Genomic DNA, 19982 nt, shown 5'->3' with positions numbered 1-19982 from the left:
TGGTGACAGGTAAAAATCACTTGCACACTTTCATCTTGACACGAGCACGCATGAATACGGTTGAAAACATGTGCGGCAAGATATTTAGCTGAGACGCCACGCTGAAACTCACTCTACAATGTACTGCCCTTTGGTTTGATACAGCATGGCATTTACAACATGTAAGTACAGTGTATTGTATCTAGGCAACGGAAATCTCTTAAAGCTAACATCCCTTCCACCCAACTGTGTGGATCGCTTATACTGTCACAGACGACCATTTTTTTATGTACCATACAGTGTATTCGCACTTTCAATGACCAATTCATAAGGCTGTCGAGATTGTACATTCACAATACATGCAGGCTTGTATGGGGAAGAATTTTATCGCGACTTGAATTTGCATTGAACGGTTGAGCACAATTTCCATATGATGATGACACGTTCAGGGGAAATGACAACATCCACAGCAGCAAACAGAAAAGATTATTACAGTAAAGCTGTAACTTAACATGACAAGAAATTCTCAGCACAAATATGAACTGAGCACAAATATGAACTGAGCACAATAATCATGGCAGTGGTCTAGACTTTATTCAAGCCTTTCAGAAAAGTAAAACTGGATTTGTGACCATGCAGTGTGCACACACTGGAATACCCAAAGCCCAGCATATATAGAGGCATCCAGAGATTACTACCTGGTATTATACATAAAACTGTATCTTGTGTTTCATAACCTCCCTTAACTTCTTCTGTGCTACGGACTTTGGACAGTGTGTACAATGCTATGGGGATTTTGTGCCAATTTGCACTCAGAGCACACACAGGGTTAACAGATTTCCAGATAGATACTGCATGAAATGTTTTCTATTGACCAAACCTTGAGAGCACATCACAGACAGTGCAGGTGCACTGCATCACAAAAGAGCACACGATTGAATCCATTCCTAAAATAACTCCATCTCACTATTCAAGTTGGTCCATTTCCTGGCTGTGCAAATATTTCCGAAAAGACGCCATACACTGACATTTCACAGCATCTTGCGTCTACTTGTGCTCGGCAATTTCAGATGGCAGGTTAACACAGCAATTATAGACTGCTCTATACAAGAATACTCAAATGTCATGCATGCACACGTTCAAACTAAAGTGTTGTTCTCGACATGCAGACCGTTGCCATAGCAAATTCTGACAAAGCCACTTAACTGATGCATGCAGACTGGATTCATATATAATTATTAAAATATGACATAAATAGGATCATGGTCACTGAATGAACAGCTTGCCAATCTACTGATGGTAAAATTCACAAAAGGAATAGACGTGATACAGGTACCACATACCGGCACACTTTTCTCATTGGCAGAGTCACAAACTGATCACGGTAATATTTTTCTTCTGAATTCACTCTGCTGAAAACAACACTATACTGCTTCACTATGACTGGGCTGACTTGCTGGCACAAAATGTCACAATCAATTCTGAAATTGAATTCATGCGTTTTGTTTTTTCAGGCACTAAAATAAAATAATGCACACCTTTGGTGTCAAAGGAGACAAAACTTATGACACACAAAGTCCACTTTCATTTCAACCCTCCAAGCTTGGTGTTTCTCAACACACAGCAATGATACCTGACTATGCTTATGTTGCATTTGCAATGTGTCTCTGTTTGAGCGTGCCTGCAAAAAATTAAAAGTGCAAAGTATAGTATACATAGATCAAGATAAGAGAGATAAACCTCTGGTTTCACTGGGAATCTCAATCAAGTTAAGAAAAATAAAATAATAGTATTAATGATAATAAAATAACATTTCTATGGGGAAATCCTTGCTATTGTCCCCTTGGCTTACCAAGCACTACTAGACACTCTATGAAATAAGCAATGCACAGCAAAAATTGCATTCACATCTAGTAGATCGAGCCAAACTAGACGATGATTCAGATGTTATCAATGGAGCATCACTCAAGCTGAAACAGTTGCAAAATGATAATCAACCCTAGAAAAGAGCTACAAATACATCCTTCCTGTGTGAAAAAAAAATGAATAAATCAGCATGTCTTGAAGATGAAAAAACTACTTTAAGGAATAAAACACTGTGTGTCAGTCACTATACCACAGAATGAAGAAAGAACTACATGTAAGTGAAAAAATGAAGCTAGAAAATAATGTTCTGTAAATATGCACGACACCATATCAATGGACATTAGGTGCAGCTAAAACAGGAAAAAATATATATGTGTATATTTTACACTAATGTATAGAAACTCAGAAAGGATGGCAGGTTTATATAACCGCTAATGGCAGATTTCACACTGACAAGTATTGCACAAAAAGGCTTACATTTCAAATTATGGTTTGCGTCACATAAGATAATACTTGTATATAAATAGCGTAGATCTTGTAATCAACATCTTTTTTCAAGAGCAAAAACATTAAATATGAATATATCTTGAGCACTAAAATGTCTCTGTTTCACTCCTTTCACATCGCAATGAAATTTATGTATGTAAGCTCCTACCACAGAAATTCATACAATTAGACTCATGAATCATTGCAATGCACATTGGACACCAAACAAAAATTAAACCCTCTTAATATACTTCCTACTCAGTATTCTCTGAAATTATACTGTGATCTATAGGTTTGTTGGTTCTTTCTTTCTTTCTTTTTCTACAACAATTTATATCCTTTTCTTGATCAATTATCAACACAAACAAACCTGGAAAATATGTGCTCTCTTAAGAATGAAACAAAGCAAAAAATCCATTCAGCTGAGCAAATGATAGATATATTGATTGACTAAAGATAGCATTCACACAAACACAAGGAAAAAAAAAACACACACCAGAAATGATTTTTTTTTTCTTTCTTTTGCTCGAGCTTCCTAAAAACAGTTGAAGTGAAGCAACATGCTGGCTGCAGTGAATTACAAGTTTGTATGCATAGTGTGCAAATGGTGCTCGTTGTCATCCATGCACCTGAAGAAGAAATAGAAGTTTCAGTATTGTTTCTAAATGTAACCAGCTTATTTAAAAGGCAATAGAACACTGTTTGATTCATTGTTTCACATACCGGTATAAATACTAAAAAAAAAAAGAAGAAAAAAAAAAACCTTTAATTTCATTCTATAAACATGAAAGAAAAGGTTGAACGGAAAAGTAAAATACATGCTTTCTTGAATAAGCATACATGACTGTATTTAAACAGTATCTGGTTTAACATGGAGTGGTTAACTACTTCATGCAGTTTTCAGATCTATGTAAATTTGAATCATGCATATCACACATACAGTAGGCCTATACATGCAGATCAGGTACACATCAATGAAGTCTATGACTCCAGTATACAGTAGTGGGCTAGTTGTTTGTATGTGATGTCAGTGGAATCATGAACCCACTCAATACTGGACTTGAAAAAAACCTGTACAGCCAATCAAGATTTCCATACGAGGCATGTGTTAACTGGCACGTCTCAAAGTGTTTGGGGGCCACTGTTCTCTGGCATGTCGTCCGTTTCCCTCCATAAGGTATCAAGTTTGGTCCAGTGCAAATTGTTAGGCAGTGGGTAGCATCAAATTGCAATTTTGTGAGTTACTGGCTGGCAACAATCACCATTTTGATTTTCAATGGTACACATCACATTGATCAGTAAAAATACAATGAAACAAATCTAAATTTATCAAATGCCTTTGACTTTCTTTTTTTTTTTCCTTTTTGGCCAATCAAAGAAATGCCAATAGAAGAAACAATGTAGGGCAAGTCCAAGCTATTTTGCACCAGTAACGCGTGGGACATCACAAGGGCAATTCCGCGGTTAGTAACGTTACATTTGAACAAATTTAGATATTTGTTTTTACTACAAAATTACCATTTATTCATTTCAAGTCAAAATTATGTCAAAAACATATTCATCCTTCCCATGTTTATGATACAGAAAAGAATGAATACAATCCAAGAAATATTAGAATTGCTATGGCAACTTAAAGGGCTGGTTAGTAACGTTACGAAAAAAGGACATGACAAAAAAATCAATGTCTTGTAACAAAAAGTGTGCAAAAATTCAAGTTACTTCAAACAAAGTGTTGCATTAATTTCAATTATTGCATCATGACAAATGTTCATGCAAATTTTTTTAGCAGTTCCACCGATAATTTTTTAGTTAGACCCCCCAAAGCATGGTTAGTAACGTTACGGTTAGTAACGTTACATTTGTCCGGAGTAATTCCGCAGGTCATTTCACCCTTTTGTAATTGACAAAATGTCACATGACTTCTGGAGTATTTAAATGTATTCATCTTTTACCCTTTAGCAAAGCTTTGAGGAAAAAATTTCAAAGGAACCCACTGTAATTTGCATTTAAGTGAATTTCAGCATCCCCAGTCCCACATGTACATTTTAGATGATGGTTTTAGATCTCGCAAAATCAATGAATACGAAAAATAAAATCTGATGAATTTGAAAGACCTTAATGATTGATGAACATCCATGGCATTAGCTGATACCTAAATCAAGGAGTAAGATAAAGAGGCACATTTCTTTTATCCATGTCATGTCCACCTAACTGCGGAATTGCCCACAAGAAGATTTAGCCCTATATTGCACTGTTAAGATTGAAACTTCATATGTTGGGTTGCTTTTGATAGCTAGTAGGTATCTTCATTCAAAACAATAGAAATAATGAGAATCACGCGTTCAGTATTTAATTTATGCAAATTTATTCTCCAGTAACGCGTGGGACCACAAAAAGTGTCCTTTTTTTCTTCTTTTACTTTTATCTCAATTATTGTGAAAATACTTGGTATACTATAAAATCATTACAAACATCTTTTCCTACAACAATTACTGTACCTGAAACAAAACATTTCAGAAAAAATTATGAAACTGTTTTCTCTCAAGGTCAATTATAGAAAGATAGGTATAGTAACGCGTGGGACAAGTAACGCGTGGGACATTTTTGTCACTATGAATATTGTGATGTGAATTGCACATTTGCTCAGAGAAACTTTAATATGGGGTACTAATTATCTAAATAGATGTATTTCTAATAAATTCTTGCAAATTCAAATGATTTAGACCCGACAAAACAATAGATATAATAAAAAATATGAAATGCCTGTGTTATCCTTTATTTTTTGACATTTGACTTTGAATGTGACCTTGAAAATAGCATTAAGGATGATCTTTAGTGAATTATTTATCCAAAGTGGAGTTTTTCACCAAATTTCAAGTCAGAATTCAGAAAATTACCAAAAAATCCCTCAATAATGTACACATTTCCCATAGAAGACTAAGATTAGTACACTTCCATTGACTTGTACACAAATCGTCCCACGCGTTACTAAAATGTCCCACGCGTTACTAAATCTAAGTATGAGATTTATCAGACTAACTTTTAATCTCTTGGATATGATTAGGTCCATTGTGAATTTGGTCTTTTGAAAGTTTCAGGTCAATTAAATCATTAACTTTTATGCAAATGAGAAATAATGACCTAAAAAAGTAACGCGTGGGACATGCTAATTTTGGCCCATCCCTCATTTGCATATTTAATCAGTTGAGAAACTGAAAATCACAGTCATGATAACTTGTTAGTCAGACTTAAGGTCACCATACTTATTTTCATAAAAACTTGTAAAAATTAAAAGATATATTTTAAAATCCAGAATTTTTGAATGTCCCACGCGTTACTCTAAATTTTAATTTATGCAGATTTATTAATTTATTGCTGGTTATGCGGAAGGATTTTTACTTTTTCTTTTTGAAATTCATGTATTTTAACTTCTTAGCTTTAAAATGATACCAAGTTTATGTAGATTGACCCATTTTGAATTTTCAGTCTTGTGTGATCAAATAGCTTGGACTTGCCCTGTAACTCATTTTTCTTCTTCAATTGTTATTTTTTTTTTTGAACAGACAGAGTGAAGTGTGGCATAATACTGGATTACAGCTGCAAGTTTTCAGACTGCACAAACTTTAAGATGACTTGCAGGGATTTGGGAAATTTCCCTAGTTTTAATGGAAGTTTCGTGAGAAGTTTTTCGAAAAGTTTTCAGGATGTTTGTGGCCACAGTGACAAACCTTGGAGAATTTTAACTCTGTGAGCTTAAACTTTGCAAGGTTTTGCCAGTGTCATTGTGGTCATTACACACTACAACCTCCAACACCCATAACAACACATGCTGACGAAAGTTTCCATTGTGACAAATTTCACGGCAAGTGCAGTCAGGTATTGCAAAAAATAATCAACCCATTGAGTACGGGTCGCGAGTATACTTGGGCAAGTGTCTGTAAGAAATGCGTGTTGTAGCAAAATCGGCCTGTCCTCAACGGGTTAACAGGCTCTCCAATCAGTAAATAATCATGCATGCCCTATGTTGGTGTATAGCAATTGCCACTAAAGCTACATTTACACCATGTACCCGGCGGCCACGGCAGCCCCGTTTGCCTGAAATGTAGTGCGCCACGGGTAGGAGAAATATCCCAGTGCGTTGCCTCGTATCCTTCCCGTTTTGTCCACGTGGTCTGAAACGTGACTGCCTTGGCCGCCGGAAACATGGTGTGAATTATGCAGCATTATTGTATTACAACTGTGGCATAGCCCTGCAAAAATTAAATGTAACCTGACACCACAGCAGCTTAATGGCACTGGCAGAACATAAGCTGTCCAATATTAGACTCTTCCAGTTTACACTTGAAATTATACAAATTTATCTGAGAAGCCTGTCATGAAACTGGTGAGAAAGCTGGCCAGATATCTGCTTTTACAATCAGCTTTTACACTGGGTCAAATGTGCATGAAATTATCTATTAAAAAATGAGGTCAGTGTCAAATGCCACAGTGACATGATTTGTAAAGAGAAAGAAAAGAAATATCATTTTGTATTGCAATTTATCATACACTGACCTTAAAATTCAGCACGAGGTAGTTTTTTTTTTTAATATTATTAAAAGGGATCGTACAGTTTTGGTTGAGACCTCATTTCGGGTTTCTAAAATTTTTTCGTGAGATAATGAGTAACCTCTTATGAAATATGAAAGAGCATGTAATTCTATGAGGAATTCAACGTTTATTTGATGAAAATTGGTTTTGAAATGGCTGAGATATCCAAAAAAGAGCGATTCTAATAAAGTGTGGGACCCACACTTTATTATGATCGCTTTGTTTTCCTTTGTTTTTGGATGATTCAGTCATTCCAAACCCGATTTTCATCAAATAAACTTTGAATTCCTCTTAAAATGGAATGCTCTGTACTACAAGTATATCATAAGTGCTTTCTTGGTATCTCGCAAAAAGTTAAAAGCCCAATTTTCATCTCTACCAATACTGTACCATCCCTTTAAGATATCAAACTCCTTACTTTTTAAGACAAAAAGGAAATATTTATTCTTATCTCCTACCTTGAATAAAAATTTTTTTTCATTAATGGCTGGCTTATTTTTGTATCAGTATAGTGATGGGTCACAAGTGTGCACATTACTACGATCCCATTGAAGACTAGTCAAAGGTTCACTTGGGCAGGTGTATAGATCTATGGGAAATGCATACTACAGCTTGTAGCATAATTAGCCCATCCTTATTAAAATCCAGAAGAATCTTTGTTCCGTAATACACATTTTGTAGCTTGTATGTCTTGAATTAATGACCACTTCATTCTTCTGATACAATTGTACACAAACCAGTATCTTATAGTTGAGCAGGAAGTCAGATGAAATCAGGAAACATATTGCTTGTAGGAAAAGGGTGTGCCACAGTACACTGTACATAGTGTAATTATCCAACGAGAATTACAGCATCTTGGAGTCAAAGAATTAATTTTACGAATGTGGATTCACTAGTATATCATTGCCTTTGTTTAATACTCACTTCTAAAAAAGAAATATTGTTTTACACTCACCTTATTTTACTATAATCAATAGGTGTGTATATGGGATAAAGGATCCAGTCACAGAAATCTAAAATGCTTCTGTTAGATCCAAGCACTCGCATCAAAGTAGAGAGCATTAAAACAGACTCATGAAGTAAACTTCTTTACCACGGTAAGTGCTGTGATTCATAATGGCACAAAGTTTTTCATCTCGTGGGCGTAGATGTCTGGTATGGCACCCGCTGGGGTGTAAATCATCTTGACACTGTTTTTGCCATAGAGTCGATGCTCGTATGTGATCAACTGCTTCCAGAAGCCAGGGTTAGGTCGGATCACCGCCCGGCGTGACCTGACGTGAGAGTGCGCCTGCTTGAGAGACATGTGCTCATACTTCATCAGGTATGCAATGACCGCCGATGCCGAGCGGCTGCGGCCGGCGTAGCAGTGCACCACGGTCTTGCCGCCGTTCTTCTTCACGGCGTGGATCTTGTCGGCGATGCGGTCAAAGTGGACGCCGAGCTGCGCCGTGGGGATGTCATCCACCGCGATGCGGACGAACTCCATGTCACGCATCTTGGGCGTGGGCGACTGGAAGGAGAGTGTGATGTTGATGATGCAGGTGATGCCCTTGGCTCGCAGGGCGGTGGGGCTGTTGACCCCGTAGGCGCTGGTGAGGAACAGGCTGCCTGTGATCTCGCTGATGTGGTGGAAGGTAGAGTGTTGGGAATGGAAAGTCGCCATGCTGGTTTACAATTTACTTCCTGGTGGCGTCGGTAAACTCACAGGGTGCGACAAGAGCTCCTCTGGTCATGCCAGATCATATCGCTGCAGTTAGCACAGAGATTTACCGCACAGTTGGTCCCCTGAACACAGGATTCAGAACCCAGGGCTCACAACACTGATATTGGCACAATATATTCCTGTCTTGAAAGGCCCACACCAATGGTTTAACTGAAAGAGATAAAACCAGAATAATCAATATCATTCCATAAGTCACATAGACTGTGCTGACAGCATTAAGACTAATATCACAACAAAATTGGACTTTCTCAAGCTAACTACAGTTGAACCTCTATTATCCGGCCTCCCTTTATCCGGATCTCTCTATTATCCGGACGCAATCTCGCCGTGATTTTTTTTTAATAATTACGGGAAGAAAGGAGGATTCCCAACTCATTGAGAACTCCTACCCAAACACACATGAATTACATATTACTTCCAATATGATTAACATACATTGCATCAAATTTCCTTCCAAATTGCTTACCTTCAGACATTTCAACATCCCGAAACATCCCCAAATGTAACAATGAAAAGGTTGCAGTATACACATTACTACATGTGGTACTACAATGGGCTACATCAGTACATGTGTATGTATTATGTACATGTATAAAGCATAGAGTCTCCCTTATCCGGCCAAATCCCTTATCCGGATGAGCCCCGGTCCCGACTTGTCCGGATACGAGAGGTTCAACTGTATTCTTTCAAATACAGTAGACGACAAAAGCCAGCCAGTCAAATAATCATTGGTTGCAGCTTAATTTTGTTCTGAAAATATTCAATCTTTCTCTAACCGATAAATACTTTCTGTATACCAGATTACAAAGTTGCTTGGAGACAGCCTGTACTTCAACCTGCAGAATATCACCAACACAGTAAAAAACTGGCCTTTATACCCTTTTATGTGTGATACATGTATGAGACTGCTGTTACACTGTTTACATAACAGAGCACTGAAGATCATGTGGTCTAGAATTACTAATCCACTTGAAATATAGCATTGCATGAAAGGACATCCTCGAGCTATATTTACAGTGTTTTAGTCACTTCTCATACATTGATGGTATGAATGATGCATGAATGGCATAATGGTAGAGAAAAGATCTATTTGAAATTCAGTTACAAGGATGCATTATTCAGTGCATAACTGTGTAAACAGGCTATGCAATCCTATTTGTTTGCTTTCCTCCAACCCTTTCTTTGTACAGACCACTCATACAAAAACTATTACAGCATTTTTAAGCTAATGAAACTCTTATTCAAAAAAGGCTGGAACAAGCCTACTAACAGACAAATCATTGCACTACTTTTCAATTTCTCCCATAATAATTCATAAATCTTCTGAGCTGCTGTCTACTGTAATTAGTGTGCCTCTGCGACCACAATTACTCCTCAAAATGCAGATTTAGACAGTTAATGTATTTGAACTTTAATATTGAAGAGTACATGGATGGTCGTAAGTTTTCAAAAGCACCCGTTTTGCATTGTACAACACTTGTTCATTACTCTTGCATTAACCCGTTGTCAACGGCGTTGAGGAGTCTATGGGAAATATAGTCATACGTGTCATAGCAAAATCAACCAGTCCTCATAGTTCACCAGCTGCTAGTGATGATTTGCATTGAGATGTACAATGATGTCACGGTACTATCTAGACACTAATGTTTAAAGAGAGTACCAGTCTAGAATGGTAGAGGCCTACCAGGTACCCATTTTCTCATTGTAAAACAGGATTATGAATCAACAGCCGCTGCATTATATGCATGATGCTCATCTCAGTAGCTGCTAAGCCTAACACTAGACTCATGCATAGACTACCTAGCAGTAGTACTGTCGTACAACCTACCATCTGACTGTGTACTACTACTAGGGTAGACTCATTCACCACCTCCATTAGGCATTAGACACTAAGACAAAAAGATCTGTCTGTCCTCCAGAGTCTTTTTTTTTTTTTTTTTTTTTGACGTTATCGCTCTCCTCCAAAAGGAGGGGATCTGCGTGAAGCTAGATGCAGTTTCCGTGGAACATTTCCCCGACGACAAGATACAGACCGATCTTTCGGTCAACACCTCCATCTAAAAGGTAATATAACATAGACTAGGCAAACCAGAATCTAACGGCTACATAGATCATGTAAATTTACACTGCTTCTGGTGCATGATGTGATGGCAATTCATGAATTGCAATTGGCAATGTCGATATTCTTCTACTATACAGACCTTTTCACAAGTACAAGTGAATTCTAACGTTATGTTCTACCTACCATCTACTTGTTTTTATTTCTTCCAATGTGCGTGGTTAGCAAGTCCGACGCTAGCTGACCTGGATCCATCGACCGCTATGGTGTCGTCATCCTCATTGAACTGGTCAAGCCGATTAATGCGTCGGTAAACACAAACAGAAACCATACACCATGCACACACACTTTCTCCGGCTACGGAATGAATGTGCGCCCTGCTGTCACTGTGATCCTTGCTTCTTTCCAAGTCAAGAAATCAATCGATAATGCGTTCGCCGAGAGCTATGTTGAGCGTATCCGACAAGGACAAGAATTTAAACGTGAAAACCTTCTTTTCTCATGACGACAAACCACAGGCCATAGCGAAGAATCAAAGCAAGAGACAGTGAATCTAAAAAGAGCACGACACAGCACGTAGTATTGCAATCTAATCTCATCTCAATCGACAACATTCGTTGATTGCGTAATGATGCGCGGTGTCTGCAGAAGAAGAGCGAGCTGTTTACACTGCACCCCCACACTGTAGCCAGCCAGGCTGTGTGAAGATGCCATATCCCAGCAGGCAGGTGTATCGGCGATGCACACACAATGTGCACTGTGCTCGCTCCAACTGAACAGATTCTCTAATCCAATCAAATAGCTCCATGATCCAATCAAGCGTGGCTGATACAGCGAAGGATGTGGTAGGTAGCGCGAGAACTCACGTGGAAGAGGGTATGGGGTATGCACAGAAATGAAAAGGATCGGACCTCCTGGGTTCTAGGACAATTTGCGAGGACAATTACCCCAGACAATTCCCCTGATCTGCTCCTAGGCCTCGTCCTAATCCTGAACCTAATCCTAATTAACCCTATCCTAGATTCTAAACAAAAAGCTAACCTAATCTTTGAATATTTACTGTAACCCTATTTTATTACTAACCGGTATATCGGTGTTTTATAAATTAATTGTCCTCGAGGGAAGAATAACGCGGACTTCAGTTCTGCCACTAGTGTTTCATGTTTTTATTCCCTAAAAATAATTATAATTTCAGAATTACAGGTTTGTTAGATGAAAATTGGTTTTGAAATGGCCAATATCCAAAAATAAAGTAAATTATATATTTTTATCAGGACCACATTGTTTCTGGATATCTCAGCCATTTCAAAAATGAATATTCACCGAATAAACTTTTAATTTCTCTTTGAATTGTATGCTCATTAATATTTCATATAAGTGGTTTCGAATTATCTCACACAAAAAAAGAAGAAGTTAAAACCTGAATCCCAGTCTCCACCAGAAATATACTATCCCTTTAAACACGCGCAATCAAAGGAAGATTGGCGAGCAGGCTATATAGACAAGATATATACTAGTATTATAAGGCCTATTATACTGGCACATTTGTTTCTTTTTTTTTAAGATTTATGGAGCTATAATATGATGTTAATCGTCATCATCATCATCATTTAATTAATTGGGCCAAACACACTCTCTGCACAATTTGGACTGTATAGAAGAGATGGAATTTCTTGCATCGGCATCTTTTTAGTGGCATAATATGCCAGTAAAGCTGAAAGCATAGGCATAACTACTAGTATATTTACCGGGAAATTACTGTTAATTAAGGTTTGCTGAGAGAGGGATAATATTATGAGGGGCGTGTTGGAAAAAAAATATGTTGCTGTATAAAAGATAAATAAAATCTTATCAGTGTAACGCATTAACAAAAAAAAAATGAAAGCAAAACAAAAGATATTCTTCTAAAACTATATGTTAATAATTATGTAGGCCTATAGTTCTGATCAACGATGATCAACACGGATGTATTTCATCAATGGTTGTTTCTTGTCTCATATTTTCTGTAACTTTCCGTGCCATGTTTGTTTTGTTTGTTTGTTTGTTTTTTACCACGGTTTGCCGTTTTTGGAAAAGCAGGTGGACTGGGCGTTAATTTATCTTTAGGTGCTGATAGAAGGTATGAACTAAGTGGAAGAACAAGAGAAAATGAAGAGTTTGTTTGCAAAAACCGATAAGTCCATATTTGCCAAATGGAGATATTTGCGTTTAAAGGTCAAGAAAAATACAGAGAATAATAAGAAATGTTTTGCTTCTTTTGACCATAACTTCAAAAATATACCTTTATATGTCGTGACCAATATATCATTTAAAAGGTATTATTTTGTACTTTATGACAGAGATCGTACTTCAAAATCTTTAAAAATGGACTTATCGGTTTTTGGAAACAAACACTTCAAATATCTGCGCTATACTTAGATAATAGGAAATTCTATTTTGACACGATATGTTTATTATATGAATTAAGGCCATAAAATAAAAAATGACACTATAGAACCTACCGCAGCCACAAGCATGTTGCTGTAACCAGTGTCATTTTAATTTCTTAGGAAAATATCATTTGAACGTACATTAAAAATCCATTCATTTGACAAGATTTTTATTTCTAAATGTAACAACATTTAGTTTTTCACTTTGACCTATATCCCTTAACCTGAGGAACACTATTACTGTACATGTATTCTTCCAGCTCTCTTTTCCTGTAAATCCATTTCAACTTCAATAGAACTCGCCACACATATATGAGATGCAAGAATCATATTCTACGATATATTATGTCTAATGTCTTGAAAATATTGCACAAAGGTCAAAACCGCTGAAATTTCAGATTTGATCAATATAATGGGGTTAATCTCATTGGCAAAAACTCATTCCACTTCCCTAAGAAAACATTATAATGTGTTAAATTCCATAACATTCACATTCCTTTTCCGATGTCTATAATTTCACGGTTCAGCCTGTTTGATATAACTCAGTTCATTTAAATCAGCTTGAAAAAGGCATGGATTTTCATTTTAAATCCTTTTGATTTCTTGAAAAATCTGCTGAAGATTCAAAAAGGCTATTTAGATTTCAAAACAGCTTCTGGTCATGTTCTTCTTCTTTTTTTCTTAGTGGTATTTCTTGATCAATTTTAGATTATACAGAAAAAGTATTTGAAGGGCCTAATGTAACGACTCTGAGAAAGATGAGTGCTAATAACAGCAAACCCTTCTTTCAAGAAATGTGCTACCTTACCACGCCTAAACTCCTTGAAAATAGACCCTTTTAATGGTGTCTAAAAATACTCCTCAAATTTGAGTAGAAACTTGTTAAATTTGACAAGTTCTCCGCATCCGAGGGGCACTTACAAGTTTCTTATCAAAATAATAAGTACTAACTTGTCAAATTTTTTAGTTGGAGTTCTTCTCAAAATCTAAGGAGGAACCTTCTCATTTTTTATTGAGTCGGAGTTCTTCTCAAAATTTGAGGAGGAACCTTTTCATTTTTTGATAAGAGTGCCTGCTCAGAATTAGTAGAAACTTGTCAATTTAACAAGTACTTCTATTCAAAATTAAGCTGGCAACTTTTCAAATGTGAAGAGATTGCCTTGTTAAATGGACTAAGACACACAGACAGAAAAGCATGCACATATTCCAACACACACACACACACACACACACATTCAAAAACACAATATCACATGTGGTCTTTTGAAAAATTTTCGGTCGAGTTATACGTATGTAATGATACTTGCGTGGTTCTTCATGTGTGTATGGCTATACCCCAATTCATATTCAGCGTGCCCTATTGTAAATATGTCACATTGTGTTGTAAAGAATACTTTAAGTGGGATAAAATATATCTATCTATGCAATGAAATAATTGCTGACATCTTTGTCTATTACAAATCTAAATGTCCCTACAATATGTTGTAGTAACACAAGTTAAATATTAACCACAGTCAAATGCCATTCCACATCTTTCATTCTTTTTTCTTATGTTTTTCATTCCCCAAAGCCAAATTCTCTGTGTGAAAAGCTTTTTCGTCAGTCCAAAAAGATTTGAATTTGATAAGCAGAGTTCACTGGATATTATTCTCTTTACACACTCTCATTTCATCAAATTGATGGTGACAAAGTGGCAAAACACGGCAGTGAAGCAACATGGGAAATGTCATGTACTATTGATTATTTCATCAGCAAGAACTTTATTTGAATTTTGATTCTAAAATCCTGCAGACATCACAGGTGTCGTGAAATTTATAATTTGTAGCTACTGTACTGAAAGAAACATTAAGTCTAGTGGGCTGTAGACATCCAAGGTGGTGGACAAGCTGTTCCTCGCCTACTTTGCGGATTTTGTCCATGCTACCATAGCAGGTCATCATAACGCAGATCTTGAGGTTGTTCATGGTGTGTCCTGGCAAATTGAAATTGTGGGCTACGGAAAGTCCTGGTGTTTGTAGCCTTATGGATCGAAGATGTTTTGTTGTGCAAATGGCCAGTCTCCATTTGGTTTCTTCTATGTAGATTTTGTATCTGGCTGTACATGTGATCGCGTAAAGGTCTCCAGGTACACTGGGATGTTTGTACTGATCTGTGGATTACAAAATGAATATGTAATGACAAATAAAGAACATAATAATGATACAATAGTCCATAATAGCATACTGATAGATATGGATTTGACTTGGACATCACAGAAACTTAGCCATCAAATGCTTCAAACAAGCAATATCTAATCGATTATGCTACTTTATAATCATTATGTGTTATTTGCATATGAAAACAAACAAAGGGAAGAAATGAAACAAATATTAGAATATCTACCAAAATTATTATTTTTTTTTTGTTCTTATTTTTTTTTTTTTTGCAAACGTATGTTGCACTGGACTGACATCTGTGTACTAACATATGAAGGTCAAATTATAAATGATCATTGAATATTTTTTGTTTTGCAACTGCATGACCTTATATTGACAAGAAAAAAAAAGGGAATAATAGTGAAATAAAATGAAATGAAATGAATGAAAGTATCTAAACTCTTGGGACAATGTACAGGCCTGGTAGGGACTACAATACATCTTGGTCTACAAAATGAACAGCTGAACCAGCCAAAATTTTAACAAATGTTGAGTTTCCCTCAAAATTCTTCAGTAAATGTGAAATAACATGTCTCAGACTGAAATAGTATGCTTGTGGAGCATTTAAATACTATAATCACAAATCAAAAAAGAAAAATATTGAAATAATTTGGCTGGTCCGCCGGTTCCATTTGCAGATAACAACATGCTTACCTGTTTCCAATACTCCATACTAGTTGAGGTAGTTCCTCCAGTCCACATGCTTCTCGGCGTATCTCAGGATATCTCTGAAAATCATGGCTTCTTTGTGATGAGCTGTTGGGCTGCCTGGGGAGCCAAGATTTCAGAATCCTGTCCCACCTATATTTTAAGTTTAAAATTTGTAGACCAGGAAAGCACTATGTATTATTATGAGCAGGATTTAACTTCTTCACTACAGTTAAATGTACTGAAATATGTAAATGAAATGAAAGAAACTAACCATTTAACAGCAGACCTTCATCTGGAATTTACTTACTGACCATGTTCATCTACCAATTTGTGATACATTTTCACATGATCATAATCACTAAAAATATGCGAGTAAATATAAGAGCCTTATGAGCTACCTACTCATCCTTTATGGGGCAACATGCATGGTATTACGTTCCTCATCTACGATTAAAGATATCAACATTTTAACATTTCATAACTGTTACCTTTCTGGATCTGATGACAATGTTTCAAGCCTTGCCATTTGGGAGAATGGGGCCTCTCCCTATTCTGACTATGGGAACCCCACATTCAACACACAGACACAATCTGGGATATCCTATCCCTTTGGAAGATGGTGTTTAAGTTTCTATCTATTTACATTTTTTTTTTTTTTTTTTTGGGGGGGGGGGGGGGGGGGGCCAAACACATGAAGACAATTACTATCATGTTTGGTTGAAATCCATCATCTAGTTTTTCAAAAGACATAATGTGCAATAGAGCATGAAGGGGGCAATGCTAAACATGAGTGCCATAAACAATCATCACTTTGCTTCCAATATAGTACAAGAGATTTAGCAGTAAAATATACCATCCGGTCTATGTCAATCAATCAGGGAATATGCTAAAAAAGATCAGCAGTTGGCACTTACTTCTCACTACGATGTACTGCCCTGCATTTGCACCTTTCCTTCATCCAAGATACCACTTGACTATTGGGACGATCATGGCAGCTTAACCAGTTCAATTTGGCCGTCGTGTCCTAGTCGTCTTCCTGCAAGTCATCTGTTAACCAAAAATTCAACTCAATGTCAGGTTTGAAGAACGTTGACAAACTTTTGATGGAAAAGATTTAACAAAAGCCCACTCACATTTTGCTTAAGATGGAACTGAAAGTAAGCACAGGAGAAGACCATCAGTCACACTAATTACACTAAATTTAAGTTAGAATAAAATGTACCCACACTGCAAGTAAATGCACAAGAAAAACCCAGCCCTGCAGTTCACAATGGAATCATTGGCAAAATCTTAACAAATCCTATCAAATGACATCAAGGACAACTTCCAACTGTCTGTAGCCTACGTTCATGGTTTTGTTGTATGAAAACCCTACACTTTCTTCTCACTTGTGATGTACACTACCCTGGAAAATGCTACCCTGGACTAGAACTAGTAGGAGTGTGCCTATATAAATTGGCCTATAAAATGAACTGCTGAATTTCAAAGTTGTGTTCCCTTCAAAATTCCTTAGTGTAATGTGAAATGACCTGTTTTAGACTGAAATAGAATGCTCCAAGAAAGTGTTATGGAGCATTTAGCTACCATAATCACAAATAACAAAAGAAAACTATTAATTTCAATATGACGATATGCTGACCTGTTTCCAATACTCCATATGGTAGTTGAGGTAGTTCCTCCAGTCCACCTGCTTCTCGCCGTATCTCAGGATATCTCTGAATACCATGGCCTCTTCATGATGAGCTGTTAGGCTGCCTGGGGAACCAAGATTTCAAAATCCTGTCCCACCTATAAGGTTTAAGTTAGAATATGTAGACCAGGAAAGCTCTACGTATTATTATAACCAGGCTTTAACTTCTTCACTACAGTTAAATGTACCGGTGCTGAAATATGTAAATGAAATGAAAGAAACTTATCATTTAACATCAGACCTTCATCTGCAATTTACTTACTGACCATGTTCATCTATATGTAATACATTTTCACATGATCATATATAGTCACTAAAAATATGCGAGTAAAAATAAGACCCTTATGAGCTACCTACTCACCTTTCATGGGGCAACATATATGGTATTACGTTCCTCATCAATGATTAAAGATATCAACATTTTAACATTTCATGCTATGACTGAAACCCTTTTGGATCTGATCGACGATGTTTCATTCAGCAGACACAATCTGGGATATCTTAGGGCCTACCCATTTAGAAGATGGTGTTTAAGTTTCTATCTATTTACATTTTTTTTTGGGGGGGGGGTGGGGGATCCAAACACATAAAGACACAATTACGATACCATCAAGTTTGGTTGAATTTTATCCACTAGTTCTGCAGAAGACAAAATGTGCAATAGAGCGTGAAGGGGGCAATGGTAAACATGAGTGCCATAAACAAACATCACTTGCTTCCAATATAGTACAAGAGATTTAACTTTATAGTATAGGGTTCCTACCGTGCCCTCCGGTCTGTGTCGATCAATCAGGGAAATGCTAAAAAAGATCAGCATTTGGCACTTACTCCTCACTACGATGAACTGCCCTGCTTTTGCACCTTTCCTTCATCCAAGATACCACTTGGCTACATGGGATGATCATGGCAGCTTAACCAGTTCAATTTGGCCGTCGTGTCCTAGTCATCTTCCTGCAAGTCATCTGCTAACCAAAAATTCAACTCAATGTCAGGTTTGAAGAAAGTTGACAAACTTTTATGAAAAAGATTCAACAAAAGCCCACTCATATTTTGCCTAAAATGGAACTGAAAGCACAGGAGAAGACCTCCAATGACACTACCGGTACCGTAATTACACTAAATTTAAGTTAAAATAAAATGTACCGAAACTGCAAGTAAATGCACAAGAAAAACACAATATACACAGCCCAGTCCCTGTAAGTAGCGCTGTATTCGCAAAGCGTACTAAAAGCATCTGGTCGGGCTAAAGAAAAACCAAGCTCTGCAGTTCACAATGGAATCATTGACAAAATCTGAACAAATACCTGTACAAAAATGACATCATGCAAGGACAACTATAATACTTTCAACTGTACCACATGGTACGTATCTAACCTACGTGCATGAAACAAATTCAAGCAAGTTGTATGGAAACCCTGGACTTTCTTCTCACTTCTGATGTACAACACCCTGGAAAATGCTACCCAGGACTATAGAACTAGTAGTACAGTACCGTACGTAGGAGTAGATCTACAGTATATGTGGTTCATCGTGGACATGCAAAGACGAACATGTACAATATGTTGATATGCAATAGCACGTCACGGTTCGGTTCATTGTATTTGTAGACCTGTAGGCTCTTGATCTACAGTGTAGATCTACCCTACTTAGGAACCTGGTATTCTAGTCTCTGGCTACACCCCAATGGTTACACATGTGTCGTTATATGAATATTACAACTTTTTTTTTTAAAGCCAAACCCAAAATCCATCTAGCCCGGGCCTCTGCCTACCTGTATAAAACTATTTAAAATAGTAACTTTGTGTTTGCTAGGTCTAGGCACATATATCCATGGCCCCTGGAATCTGTCTAGAATCTTAACTTTGGAATCTAGTGTTAGGTCTAACATTACCCTTACCCAAAGGAAAGGTTAAGATAGCATTTTCTTAACCTTTCCTTAACATTTAAAGGTTAATGTTAGCATTTTCTTAACCTTCGTACCAGTCTAAGGTTATCAGCTGGGAATGCTTAACCTTAGCCTTTAAAATCTAACCTTTTAAGACACACTCTTAGCATTTGTCAATAAGCAATAAACCTTTTGACCAAGTCCTTATCCTTTGGCTGAAAATATTCTAAGTCCATAACCTTTAGTGAAAAAAAAAATGTAAGTAGTAAGCCTTTAACCAAAAATTTTCTAAGTCCTTAGCCTTTAAAGTGAAAACATAGTTTTGGTAAGGGTTTGAGAACCCGTCTGGCACCATTTCATATTTGCTTGCAATTTATCGAAAGAGTCTATACTCAGAAACTTACCTGGCTGATGCGATTTGCCAGG

General features: G+C 36.9%; 1 protein-coding gene and 1 long non-coding RNA gene across 2 annotated transcripts; both read right to left on the bottom strand.

Annotated features, from left to right (window-relative positions):
• Positions 1 to 8031: 8031 nt before the first annotated feature.
• On the bottom strand, positions 8032 to 8733 carry LOC139734301 (dual specificity protein phosphatase 14-like). Its single transcript, XM_071645095.1, has one exon. It carries the CDS (start codon positions 8585 to 8587, stop codon positions 8033 to 8035), a length of 555 nt encoding a protein of 184 aa, XP_071501196.1. The 5' UTR covers positions 8588 to 8733; the 3' UTR covers position 8032.
• Positions 8734 to 14367: 5634 nt separating this feature from the next.
• Positions 14368 to 18767, bottom strand: LOC139734300 (uncharacterized). Its single transcript, XR_011711152.1, has 3 exons — positions 18500 to 18767; positions 15985 to 16131; positions 14368 to 15284 (listed from the first exon to the last, which is right to left on the bottom strand). It is a non-coding gene; the product is annotated as an uncharacterized lncRNA (long non-coding RNA).
• Between the last annotated feature and the right edge of the window lie 1215 nt (positions 18768 to 19982).

This window comes from Diadema antillarum, unplaced genomic scaffold, assembly GCF_040938485.1.
Source record: "Diadema antillarum isolate AM-2024a unplaced genomic scaffold, OU_Dant_1.0 seq00000523_RagTag, whole genome shotgun sequence".
NCBI lineage: Eukaryota > Metazoa > Echinodermata > Echinoidea > Diadematoida > Diadematidae > Diadema > Diadema antillarum.
This window is presented reverse-complemented; position numbering and strand designations above follow the sequence as displayed.

Bases quoted from the DNA above. Each gene is read 5' to 3' on its own strand.
- LOC139734301 (XM_071645095.1), bottom strand. From the start codon at position 8,587: ATGGCGACTTTCCATTCCCAACACTCTACCTTCCACCACATCAGCGAG.